Here is a 14,353-nt window from a genome sequence, read left to right as displayed (position 1 = left end):
GACACTTCCAAACATATTTTCTCTTTCTGTGAAGCAGTAATATCCAGGGGTTCACATCTCATGTTTAATGCCTCGCAAACAAACAACACTCCTGATGTGCCATAGGGGCCTCTGTGTTATTAATTTCTCCTTCAAACTTTTAGATGGACATCACAAGGTAATAATTCTCAAGTTCCAGAAAGTAGTGCTAAAGCACTCCCACTTTGAGGGCTTGTTTCATTTCAACGGCATGAAGGCTGCAGTGTGGAATAGTGGGTGCCCTTCCAGCTAAGAAGCCATCACAGCCTTGACTCTGCTTTCCAGCCTAGGGGCATTCAACTCCTGTCAGAGTGGCCAGACTCCCTCCTGCAGACAGTAACCCTTTTCCCTATTCAATCGCAAAATGCTACAGCTCATTTATCAGAGTTCCTAATCTTGATGGAATTTCCATTAAAATTGGCTTAACATTTGCTTGTTTACCAAGTGATGCAAAGAACAAGTCCAATTACTATAACATACAATATAATGTCTGAGTAGAAGGAAAAATTAAAGTTTACTTAGTGTTAAATTTGTGTTCACATCTACACTACTAGATGCCTTGAAAAGAGCTGATGTATTTTTATGTGAAGTCATATTGCCCAGTGTATTCCTTTGTGCTATTAACCCTAGTATAATCCAAGTAAGAAAAAATTATTTTAATCACTAGATGTGATCAAAGTTGGTTGTTTTTTAAAAGACACCACCACTAAGCTGAGATAAATCGATCATTGGACCCATCTACTGCTCCACTGTAATACATAGCCAAAAAGAGGTTTTTAAAAAAATCCTTGTTTTTGTTGGTTTCCTGACTTTGTAGACAAAGAGATTGTTGGACTTCTGTGACAACTATTTCAAGTACTCACCAGTCCAAGGCAAAGTTGTGGGCAATCACTGCACTGGTATCACTAAATCAGATTTCAATAATCTCAGAAATCTCTTGTATCCCCATTGAAGGGGAGACAGCTCCACTTCTACCCCAGGAAATGATCATAGCCAGTGTTAAAAGTACACTGAGGCTACCACTGCACTCCCTTCACAGCCCCCAAAACATTAAGGGTGCTTGAAACAGTTAAAGCCAAAACCACTTTAAGTTTCCACCTTGTTAACTTTCATTCCTTTGAACATAAACCCCAAGGGTTAGTTGCTTTTGACCAAACAATTTTTTCTTCCTCTTCTTTGCAGATTCTTCCCTCTTTCCACTGTACTCATTAACATGGGGAGATTTCGTTATGAGCCTTGGTGGATGCTACTTGATGGTTTCAGGCCAATGTGTAGGTGTACAAAAACACAAACACACACACATTCAGGGCCAGAAGCAGGAAGATCTGTCAGCATTTGCTGGTTACTGTCCCTTTCCCAGCTCTGGAAATCCTTTGAAGCAGCAGCCTTGAAGAGAAACTCCTCTCTGTGGAGCTGCTGAGGCTTTAACTGCCCTAAAGCTAAGTAAAATAAAGAATTCAGAATGGAGGATCCTAGTGATCTACAGGGAAACAAGAATTCACTTTTTCCATTGGACATATGCTGCCTAACCTAATGAGGGAAGCCAGCTTACAGAGACAAAGATTATTTTACTTTGTATAGTTTATACAGTTTATAACTACAGAGGCATACTATAGAATTTTCAAACAGGCCAATTCGTGAAGTGCTAGGAATAATGTTCCCAAACTCGTGCCATTATATGACTTTCCTAACAGAAAAAAGATAGTTCTACTTTGCAAAACCTAATAGAATGAATCTTAATATAAAAAAAGGATTGAAACTTCTTAAATCTAAATAATATTCTTGCTTAATTCTTTATGTCAGCAATTTTTATTTACTTTCAGCCAATATACACAAGAAAGCACTGTTCCAGACTATTAGGGGATTCACGCAGCGGAAGCAAAGTGGAATGACTCCTTCTGGTGCAATGGAATTTAACTGTGCAGTCCCTTTTTCTGTACCTTCTACCTGCAAAATTGTTCTTTGTTAATGAGACAGCAGTGGCACAACAGACAACTCAAATCATTAACTATTAACTCAAGGGTCTGAAGGACTGACAACCCACTTCACATACAATGTGGATATTACTGTTTGGTAGACAGAGTACACAGAAACAACTCTGAACTGACTGCAGCTGAGTACCCCACCTCCAATCCTGTGCCATCTCCTTTTTTAAATAGAGGCAAGACAGCCATGGACTCCTTAACAATTACTTCTTGATTACTCCATTTCAGAATACTGCTTATTCTGTATGTGTGTATCTATACATACACAATTCTGAAATACTAATCCTTCCCAAAACAGAAGACATTCAGATACAGCATTTAAATAAGAGACCAAGTTTTTATACCTTTTTTTTTGTCCTTTCACCAAATCACTCAGAGCTGAGTGCAGCCCCATTAAGGGCTGAAGTGGAAGAAGCTGGGCTGAGATTAGATGTGTTTTGCAATGAGCCTCCCAAGTCCTTCCCAAAGCAATTCACTTGACAGAAGGACACATGAGCTCCACTATCCCCTGTGGTAAATCTCCTTGCAAAATTTGAGTTTACTGTTCATGTTGAGCCTTAGATTTACAGGCTCGTTGTGCAACATTTCATTCACATAGGTACAGTAAGATAGCTACAAAACCCTGCTTCCTTGCAAGGGTCTATGTTTGTATATCATGACACATCTTTTCCTCTATAGGCTCTTCCTGAGGTACAAAGTTTACCTTGAGCATTTTTCATTTCAGGAAACATTTTACCTTGTTAATTTCAGGAGCTGGACTTTGATGATCCTTGTGGGTCCCTTCCAACTCTGGATACTTTATGATTCTGTTTAGTGCAACACACAGGAACTATGCTTATGCACAAATCCATCCCACAACTCTACTATTAGTGAACTCCACTATTAGGTGAATCACAAGGCACATATAAATTGCTGTGATGGAAACCCTGAAGTGAACTGCTTTGAAAGGACAGAAATGGTGTTTCTGATTCACAACCACTTCTCAACAAAAGAGTTTGCTAACAAGCATTAATATTATGCAGTATAGCCAAAGTTTTGTTACCTGTGATTTAACTACTCAAGTTTTCCAATAAATCCTACCAGGAGCCATTTAGGTAGAAGCTTGGATCACGATCACCTCATAACCAAGCTCCCACAGGCCATGGTAAGTCCTGGAATGACAGGTACTGGGGCTACAGTAGCACACACATCCAAAACTAAAAACCATTTCCTCTTCAACCTACATTCAAACAACAGTACAAGAAAATAAACTTTGGTTTACTTAGCAACATATCAATGTCCTACTGTGTGGAGTATTAGCATTGGGTCTGACTGAAGAGGATAATCCACTTTGTAATTTAGTTAAATTACTAATTTTAACAAAGATAAGTACCCTGTATAATTTTGCAGTGCTTAAAGAATACATCCTTTGAGTATTCCGCTCTAAGAAACATCAGCTTGTTATAATATTTTAAATTTATGGAACATTGGTAACTGCTGTTATATCAGGAAAAATATTAAATCTGCACAATAAGTACAAACTTTATATGAGAAAGTATACTTGTAAGTGCATGATGATCTCCTGATGTCTGCTGAGGCACTCACTTCCACAAAAGACACAGACAACATCCCTGTGGATAGACTCAAATGTCCCACAAAGTGCAACTCAGTTTAAAAAAAACGCTACTAACAGAAAAGCAAACAAAAAACTGTCTCCACTCTATTGGCTGTAAAAAGAGATGCTTATCTGCATTCTCAACTAGGAGAGTGGTTGAGAACCCCATCTTCAAAAAAATGCCTTAAAAGCCCATACTACTAACAAGAGAATGTATTTTTCCTCCCAAATGTGGTTTAAACTAAGCAGAAACAAATTTTGTTTTGCATGGCACATATGCTTTGAAGTACATCTCTGCTTCTCCAGAGGAAAGCAGGCGTTTAGGCCACTACAGCAGAATCCATTCAGAATATAAAATAAATTAAAACCTGCTGATTAGGAGATCTTAGCAATGTCTGTACAATGAAAGATAACATCTATATCCAAAATGAAAGATATGTTTTATCCTATCTGTCCTCCAACTTCGAATCATTTTGACTCTAAGCAAGAGCAGACACCAAGCAGGATGTGCCTGTATTCTGATCTAGGCCAGCATGGTCCAACTGGTGCCCATCGTCTGAATCTGGACCACAGGATGCCTCCATATGGCCTGCCACCTTTTCCTTGGAGGAGATAGGGAACAGCTGCTTGAGGAGCAAACGCTGCCTGAACAGCCAAACACCTCCTCCTGTGTCCGGCTGGCTCAAAGCCCAGAGCTGTCGCTGTGTTCCTGTGGAAAGCAAGGAAGGAACGGGGGAAGAAGGCAGCAGAACCTCCCACCCACGCAAGGACTCGAGCTCTTCATCTGCCTGGCTCGGACAGACACAGCCCAGCAAAGCCTGGAGCTGCTTCTGCCATGGAGAGGGGCAGCCACAGGAATGGCCCCACAAAGCCCCAGGATCTGCTGTTACTGTCATCATGGCCGGGGGTGGGATGTACCAGAAGTGACACAAAAATCAGGAATTTGGCACATGTTTGCAAAGTCTAAACCACCTTACAGTAGCTACACTAAGTGGTACAGTACAAGCATACTGTCAATCTTCAATCTGCTGCCAGTAAAACAGATTAATACAATATTTTGGCCTTCACAGAGAGGAAAAACACAGAAAAGCATAAATATATTTCATTATTAACTGCCTATTTATTTATTATTGATCAAGAAGAACAACTTGGGCATTGAAACACAGACAAAGCAAATTATATAGCAACACTATTTTTACCTTTGCAACTGCCCACTCAATGCAATTTTAAATCTCTCCTTAAGGTGACATGCATAGTAGACAAGTAAAAAAAGGGAAAGATTTTACAGGGTTTACAACTGTGCCATCCTCCTTCCACCCATTTTTCATAGTGTCGCTGACATCATTTCTGAAAAAAAGCTATTTGACTCGTATGCCAATGAGTATAAATCAAGCAGGGAAGAACACTGAGAATCCTGAAGACCTACCTGGTACAGAAACAAAATTGAATTTCTGTTTCAAATACATCTGCTTTTGACTGCATATTGATTGATCTCTTTGGAAGCATTAAAATATTCTCTATTACTCTATTATTATCAACTTAAAAATTATTACTCTATTATTATCAACTTAAAAATAATAAGCACCTTCTGATTACTTCAGTGGGGTGTTTCAAAAGACAGTATACTTGTCTGCATTCAACTCAAGTAACATTTAGCACACAAAAGTTAAATGGTGGTGTCTTCAAGCCAAGTACAGAGAGACACCAGATGTTCTACTTCACGCTGACCTGGAAAATCATATGCTTATTGGAATAGGATAGATTAAAAACAACACAGAAAAATAATGTAAGAGCAGCATAAGTCATATTGAAAGTATCATCACAACTTCAAAAATTGGTGTAAAAACTATGCTAGAGACGTGAAATCTCATCTAATATACCCAATATTGAAGCCACACACAATACCAGATTTAAAAGATGCTATGATGAAATCTAGAACTTGATGTGTTAAACATCCTAACTAAAATGATATTCCAGTCCCCAACAGCTAATGGCTAGATTTTAGAATTTCATTCATGATAAATCAATTAGTCAAATTTTATATGAATAATATATGAAATCTAGTATCTGATCAAAAGGGATTACAGCCTCCAGGAAATTAAGTTCTCTGTCCAGTACTGCACACAAACAGACAAAAACATCTTTGTATAGATTACTGCAAAGCTTGTATTCACAACAGGACTACAACAACACTTTCACAGTGTCCAGATGTCAATACACCCTAGTCAGAAAACTGTTTGACAGTGTTCCTGTGAAATGCTGGAAGAAAATCAGACTACAGATAATACCTAAAAATTGTTAACAACTTCTACCAAATTCTATTTTAAAAAAATATTAAAAAGAGTATGACTCATGGGGCAGCTTCTGTCTTCTTGAGTAAGAGGAGCTTGACAGAAGGAAAAGAAAGCAAGTATTTGCTCATTAACTTTGCAAAGAAACATAAAAGTGAGTCAAAGAAAGTAAGCTTACTTGCTAAAAAATGTTATTTAAATAGGTGACTTTGCCTTCTTCATTTAGTAAGAATTTTAGAATTAAACTGATCTCTCCTGTACTGGGGAGCCCAGTGCTGGACACAGTACTCTGGATGTGGCCTCACCAGTGCTGAGTAGAGGAGAAGGATCACCTCTCTCAACAATCCTAGTGCAGCCAGGATGCCATTAGCCCTTTTTTTGCTGTAAGGACACATTGCTGGCTCATGCTCAGCTTGTCCCCCAACATAATAATGGGATCATTTCACTTCAAGTGCAGGACTTTGCACTTCCTGCTAAATATCAATTAGCAGCCCATTTCTCCAGCCTGTCAAAGTCCCGCTGGATGGGACTTACCAGAAACTGAAGTGAGGCTAACAGGCTTGTAGTTCCCTGGAATGATCTTTCTATCCTGAGGACAGGAGTGAGTTTGCTTTCTTCCAATCCTCAGGAAAGTTTTCCAATCATCATGGGAAGATGATTGGGAAATCATCGCTCAAAGATCACTAAGAGTCATCAAATTTGCTTTGGAAAGGATCTCTAAGGGTTCCCTAGTCCAACTCCTCACTGTGATGAACAGGAACATCTTCAGCTGGATCATGGTTGCTCAGAGCCCCATCCAACCTGACCTGGAATGTTTCCAGGAATAGGGCATCAACAACCTCTCTGAGCAACCTGTGTCAGTGTTTCACCCTCTTTTTGTAAAAAATACCTTCTAGTCTAAATCAACCCTCTCTCTTTTTGTAAAAAATACCTTCCTTAGACCTAGTCTAAATCAACCCTCTTTTTTTAAAACCATGACCCTTGGTCCTTGCAACAAGCCCTGCTAAAAAGTTGGTCCCCATCTTTCTCATGCCCTTTTAACTATGGAAAAGCTGCTTTAAGACCTCCCTTTTCTTTTTGTCAAGGATGAACAAGGCCAGCTCTTTCAGCATTTCCTCACAGGAGAGGTGCTTTAGCCCTCTGATTATTTCTGTGGCTATCCCCTGGAATCTCTCCATGTCCTTCCTGTGTTGGGGAGCCCAGAGCTGGGTGCAGTACTCCAGGTGGGGTCTCACCAGAGAAGAGGGATTGAATCCTCTCTCTCAACCTGCTGGCCACCCTGCTTTTGATGTAGCCCAGGGTACACTTTCTGAGCAGCAAGCACACATTGCTGGCTCCTTCACCAGCACTCCCAAAGTTCATCTTTGCAAGGCTGCTCTCAATCCCTTCAACCCACACCTGTATTGATAGCACGAGTTGTCCCAACACAGGTGCAGCACCTCGCTCTTTCCCCTGGTGAACTTCATGAGGTTCCCAAGAGCCCATTTCTCAAGCTTGTCCAGGCACCTCCAGATGGCATTGTGGTACTTGGAACTCTTGAAGGCCAGTCTTACCAGTAAAGGAAGGCATTTGGTACTCCCATTTTACATGTTCTATGTCACAGTCCCCCACTCCATCCAGCAGCAGGCCCACATTTCCTCTAGTCCTTTGGTCACCCATGTACATATAGAAACCCTTTGGATCACCTTTGATATCTCTTGTAAGATGCAATTCCTACTGGGCTTTAGGTTTCTTAACCACATCCCTGGATGACTGGACAATATCTCTATATTCCTTACAAGTTACTTGTCCCTGCTTTCACCTTCCCTATGCCTTCTTTTAAAAAGGAGTTAAAAACTCCTGTCTGAGTTTTTGCCAGGAGTTCCTTGCTGATTCATGAAGGCCTCCTGGCACTTTTGCCTGACTTCCTGCTTTTGGGATGAACTGCTCCTGAACTTAGAGGAGGTGCTCTATCAATACTAACCATGTTTTCTTTCTTGGATCCTTCTTCTCTCCAAAGCCTTATCCCATGGGACTCTTCCAAGCAGATCCATGAAGTAGCCAATACTGCTCTCCTGAAGTCCAGCATCGTGACCCTTCTGTTTGCTCCTCTCAGGATCCTGAAATCCACCACCTCATGGTCACTACAGCCAAGGCTGTCTTCAACCTCTGCATCTCTAGCAAACCCTTCTTTGTTTGTAAGTATGAGATCCCTGAATGCAAGTAGCACCTCTCCTCATTGGCCCCTCCACTGCTTGGTTGAGGAAGCTCTCCACAAACCTCCTGGACTGCTTATGCCCTGCTGTGCTGTTCCTTTAACAGATACTGGAGTGAGGTCCCCACTGAGGACCAGGCCCTGCAAATGTGAGGCTGTTTTTAGCTATCTGTAGAAGGCCTCATTAACTTCTTCCTTCCTCCTGATCAGGCCTTATAGCAGAGGCCCACTGCGCTGTCAACCATATCGAGGTTCAGGTCTTTTGTTTTATTTCTTTCCAGACTGATAACTTGCTCTTCAGAAAAAAAATGTGGTCCCTCAGTGGTCCAAAGAGTACAGGCTGAAAACAGTGTGTAAATCAATGCCAAACTGCCATCCTGGACAATCCCACAAAACTGGTGTTTTTTCCAGCACATGAGAGGCAGCTACACAGAGATACTACTCACAGAGTGCCACTGAATGCATACAGCCATGGCAAAAGCTATGGTTAGCTAATGGTCTGCTGGTTTTGGACTTACCACTTCAAAGATTTTAAAAGACAACTAAAGTTATCATAAAATTGTCTTTTATTTAGGCAGGAAGTAACAGCCTTTACTACAGCTGGGGAAAAGATACAACACTTTCATGTTCAAAATGGAAATAGTTTGGACACTTCCACCTTCTCTAAGTGCATTCCTTGTCTTCATATCTTGTTTTGATTCACAAAACCTTCTCTGTAGCTGACTACAAACAGGCATAGAGATGCACCTGAAAATTAAACACAAAGACTACTGCATATTCTTTTAAAAAAGCTTCAAACTTGGCTGTATTTTCTTTAGGAATATGATCTCACTGTGACTGTCTGTAAACTATATGGCTCCCTCTTGTGTCTATCATACCACATTTCAATGGACAAAAATTTTTTAACATTAAGCCATAAACATCTGGGCTTTGTTGACCCTTCTTCAGGCAAGCAATGCTCATAAATGTTAAGGAAGTCACAGACATACCTTCCTTTCTCTTCCCCTGAGAAGAGAAAACCCTGCAGCTTACAGAATTTCACTTTGGAACAAACTATAAAAAAATCTTGCAAACTACAAGTCTGCAGCAATGAAAGTAATCTTTTGAGCATTCTCTGTATTTTGATACCAATGCAGAGGCCAAATGCAGCACTGAAGTACATCTGCAACAACTTTTAACTATTTTTTAGTTATCGAATTACATATGTTTAGAGAGGTGTCAGTGTGGTTTATAGAGCCTGGCTAACATGCTCAAGAGTTTATTTTTGTCTGCTCAACATCCCACCTGTTTCTGCTTATCAAACCAGACCACAGTTTAGCTTGCAACAGCTGTGAAATTCATAAATCTGCCCATTCTTCATGTGTAGCCAGACTAAGCACTTGGAGAACGAGTCAGAACTGCAGCAGTCACCCTTTATGGAGAAGCTAAGGAAATAAAACAGAGCAGCACTTCTCAAACCATGTTTGAAACTGCACACCTATCAGAAGCCAAATTATTTTAAAAGCAGTCTAGCAATGCTATTTGGAAAGAAAAAGAAGCATTTGAAGACAGGACCTGTTAACCCTTTTATTCCCCCCACCATAAGAAATATCTTGTAGACTAAAAATATTGCAATTAGAATATTTTGTCTGCACAAAGTAGTCCCTTTTTTAGTATCTTCAATTAGCAAAAAACCCCAGCTTTTATTTCAGGATGCTGCTAGCATTACTTCCCACAGTAGAACAACTATCAATAAAGTAAACACAGTTTTAAGATTTTTGTATTATAAAAAATGTATCTGTATACTTAAAAATACATACTTTAAAAGGTATTTCTACTTTAAAAAAATTAGTCTGCATACTGAAAGCAATATGAAAATCCTGGTCACACAGGACAGCTTTCATTTAAACACTTCTACTAAAGCAGTAGTAATACTGAATGAAATGATGGTACACAAAAATCTAAAAAACCCTCATTTAATCAAGCTTGCAGAGTACAGTGCCTTTCATAGACAAGTGGGTTTGATTTGCTTTTTTCATTTATATGAAAAATTTCTCTTTCACTGTTTCTTCCCTTTTCCATCTGCTCATGAATTACCCTTAGCATTAGTATTTTGGGGGTCAATTTTGTTCAAAATATGGTATGAGTACATGCAAGCTGATACTAAAATTAATTTCAGCTTTTATGAATAAGGAAAAATGGTACTGTTTTAGGGAAGAAAAAGACTTCTATTTTTTCTCTATGAACTCCTTTCCTCCACCATTTAATAAATTACAGGCTCTTATTTTTGAGAGCAGAAGCAGAAATCAAACATTTAAACTTTTCCATAAGTTTTCACCAAAAACATCAATAATAGCTGCCCAATAGATACAGTTGGCATTCCTGGAGCCAACTGAGTTTATTTGACTGTCTAATGTGAACAGTACTATTTGCTGAATAGTAGTGAAGAAACATTTAGCTGAAATTGTGGTTACATGGCAGTGCTGAAGTAAGGCACCAAACAACCAGGGCCCACTTAAAATTTAACTAAATACTTATTACCTCTCATTCTGCAAAGGAAAGTAAATAAAGCAAATGATTCCTACCTGACCTACCTTCATCTCATGTTCAACAATGTGAAACAATAGCTATAGAACAAGATATGTAACAAGAATACAAGGCAAGCAATAAAAGCAAAAAAAAAAATTGATCTCATTTTCTGACCATTCTCCATTTCAGAGGTTTTTTTTAAACTAATGTTGCAACCACACAACCTCTCCCATAATAGTACTAGTGCAGGATTAGTGAAAATGATGGAACTGGTCATAGTGATAGTTCAGCTGAATGAGATGATTCAGTTCTGAAAAGAACTGCAAGAGCAAGAATAGCAGCTAGAAGAATTGGATAATGTTCCACAATATCCTGCTAATAACTTGTCAAAAACAGTAGACCTTCTTAGAGTGAAAAAAACGTTCTAAGGCACAACATTTAGCAGCTCTGTTTGATCAGGCAGCACATTTTGAGAAACTAAGTGAAGGCTGGAAGATCAAGTGTGGACTGGCAGTCTAGGAGAGGCCACAGCAAGAAAAAAGTGGTGGCTGAACTATCATTTCCTCTACTGTGACACCTGGAAGGAAGAATTCAGTTCCCTTCCAATATCAAAGTCACTGTTTCTAGCTTATTCCTTGTGCATCTGATTTGGCTTTCACCAATCATTTTCAATTACTTCAGTTTTCAAAATGTATAGCTCTGCTCCTTACACTCCATAAACTGAATTTGTGTTTGAAACATATTCAGTTCTTGAAATACCAAACAGCTACACAAAATAATGTAAGATTTGTTAAATTAAAACAGTTGACAGAACAGCTTTGGAACTCTGGTAACACTAAAGGAGAATAGAATTGCCTTGTGTCTTCTGACCTTTCTCATGGCCAAACAAAATGTCTCTAGATCACACATTTGGGGAGATTCAGTACACAGAGCCATACATTTTTTATACAGAAAATATGTATATTTATACATATAATGCCACAAAAAAGCTTTGAATGTCTGGACATTGAGCACTACCTTGAGAACAACACATCAACATTCACTACAACATTATATCCAGGTATCAGTCAGACTAACAGAGTTCTGTCAGAAACTTGTTTAAATCATTACTTCAGAACACAATGAGAAGTTCACCCATCTCAAGCCTCTCCATACCCTGTTACCAGATGGGTTTATCTTTGTATTTGAAAGCAATCAAAAATAATTACACTAAACAGAACTGAAAACAAAAGTTAATCCAGTTCATTGGAAATACAACATATGCAATGGTTTTATTCTGTCAATTAACAATTATAATTTTACTTTGTTAAGTGCAAACTAGACAGTTTTCAAAGAATCATAGAACCATGCATAGGTTGCAGATCTCTGCAGGTCATATAGAAAAGTTTCCAACCCACAAACTTCTAGAGCCTGGCTAACAGTAGCAAGATGAAAGCAGTGACTGGATCACTCATTATCTCCTTTTCCCCAAAACAAACAAATCCAGATCCCTTAGTCTCCCATACAGATAAAGGGCTGAAGCAAATTACATCTTAATAGCCCTCCTCTGGTCTCAGTCCAGTTTGTCAACAAGTTTCCAGTTTGTCAATGTGTCTTTTGCACTGGTGGGCCCAAAATTATACAGTATTCCAAATGAAGCCTCACCCATTTTTAAACAAAGGGCAATAATCACTTCTCTCAACCGCCTAAATACATTTTTATATATCTATAAGCCTACAGAACTGCCAAATTTCAATAGCAGTTAAAAAAAAAAAACCAGCAAGAAATTGCTTTAATGATTGAGACTTTCAAGGGCAATATACTTGTACTATTATTCAGCATCACTGCTTTCACACCTTCCACAATAAGGATCATGAGAACAACATGTATATACTATATTTAAGATTCTTACCTGAATAACTTTGTAGAAATAGGCATACTGTCGAGCTGTATTTTTATATTGGCTAAAAACATCATGTATGGCCTGAGTAGACTGAAGATACTGTACTTCATCTTCTTCAAAATAGAGAGGAGTATCATATTCACTGGGGAGAGTCTGGATGTAGGGCAGCCAGAAGGAGTTGGGGTTGGCTCGCTCACAAAGGAGATGGAATGCCAATGTTATATTGCCCATGGCTTGAAGAATTCGATCTTGAGAATACAGAGATCCTGAATCAACCAAGAAAGGCAAGGAACTAAATTGATTCTCCATGGAAAATATCATCCTAGATTTACTTTAAATTAACATGATTAAATAACAGGTAAGCACTTAACAAAAAGAAAAAGCTTTTCAGGTTTCTAAAATATTTAGCCTACACTTTATTATACTGCAAGATTTTTGACACAGCAAATGCCTCGTGTACAATTGCATTACAAAACTAGAACAATATTCTCAATACCTCAGAACATTTTATCTCCAAGTACTATACAAGCTACATAATACATGTTCAAAATAACACAAACACTTGTGGCAGATATCCAGTGCACTCAGCCAGAAACTAACCGGGAAATTAAATTCTTTCCACTGACACTTCAAGTTTCTAAGTATTCCCAACCTGATGGCTGGCATGATAAGCAAGCCCTGTAATAAAGAAGATCAGCTAAAAAAAGAAAGTCTCCTACTGAAAGATCCCATAAATATTAATTTCTTTCTTAAGAACTTCCTTGAGCTCTTACCTAAAACTGAATTTTTAGCTGACTCAACCGTCATTAACAGTTTTCTAGGAACCCACAGAAACAATTCTTCAGCCTACAGAAAGGAAAGAAATGTAATAGAGGGTCAGCCAGCATTTATATGATATGCCAAGTGTCTCAAATATACACCAACTTTAAATTACAAGTTGTTTGCATTATTTTTTTAAAATCAAAATTATTCTGAATCTAAATTCTTCCTTCTCTCTCTTCCACTGCAAATTCAACAAACAACCTGTGGTTCACATTGTGGAAAGCAGTGTTTCAATCTGCATTACACAAAGCTTTAAAACAGGCACTCAGATACAAAATAAAGCCCTTCCATTTTGGAACTGCTACGATGTACAACACAACCTTAAAGCTACCAGACACGTTATATTGCTAATAATTACATGATCACATATTTTCTCACAGTAGAGTTTTTTCATATTGGCTGTTTTTATTCTAGAAGAATGGTTCAGGATTTTTATCAATCTATTAACTGTGTGCTAATGAAGCTCTTAAATTATTATACTGGGCTCATTTTCTGGTAGTCATTCTACAACAGCTGATTGGTCTTCAAAGCTGTTTCCCACCTACAAAATAGGAATGGAAAGACACAATTTTAAATGCTTTCCTTTTAACAGTTACCTAACTCTGTGTGTGTCTATTAAAAAAATCCTTTACAATTACCATAATTTGGGGATTTTTTCATTTTCACTGGAGAATAGATATTGCAAACACCTCTTTCTGAGACAAAAAGACCAATTCTTTAAAAGAAGGGACGGGAATGAAGAAGAGAAGAGGCTAAATAGGTATTGCAAATACCTCTTTTTCAGACAAAAACTTGTTCAGTTCTTTAAGAGGGATATGAAAGAAGAGACTAAATAGTTAGAAAACATGGAATAAAGGGATACGTCAGTGTGGTAGAGCACTCTGGTAAACAGTATAGGCAACATAGAGGAAAAGAAAAAGATTGATTAAAAATTCACAGTACTATCAGTAGTCATCCAAAATAATACTCTATTTTATCAATAATGTTTTTCTCAAGTACACAATGTTTCAGAACAGCATAAGCAGTTAGAAGGGGGAAAAGGGTGAGCATTTCAGAGTT

General features: G+C 38.5%; 1 protein-coding gene across 1 annotated transcript in view; it reads right to left on the bottom strand.

Moving 5' to 3' along the window:
• The window catches only part of SETD3 (SET domain containing 3, actin N3(tau)-histidine methyltransferase), a 62,141-nt gene that overhangs the window by 19,174 nt on the left and 28,614 nt on the right, over nucleotides 1-14,353 (bottom strand). Inside the window, exons 5-6 of the mRNA XM_071426502.1 lie at nucleotides 13,246-13,318; nucleotides 12,482-12,738 (exon numbers count right to left, since the gene is read on the bottom strand). Of these exons, the coding sequence (XP_071282603.1) occupies nucleotides 12,482-12,738; nucleotides 13,246-13,318 (330 nt within the window). The remainder of the gene's footprint in view (nucleotides 1-12,481; nucleotides 12,739-13,245; nucleotides 13,319-14,353) is intronic.

Source organism: Agelaius tricolor, unplaced genomic scaffold, assembly GCF_023055355.1.
Source record: "Agelaius tricolor isolate 1412-34295 unplaced genomic scaffold, bAgeTri1.0.p SCAF_5, whole genome shotgun sequence".
Taxonomy (NCBI): Eukaryota; Metazoa; Chordata; class Aves; order Passeriformes; family Icteridae; genus Agelaius; species Agelaius tricolor.
Note: the sequence above shows the minus strand (reverse complement) of the source record. Positions and strands in the feature narration are given on the sequence as shown.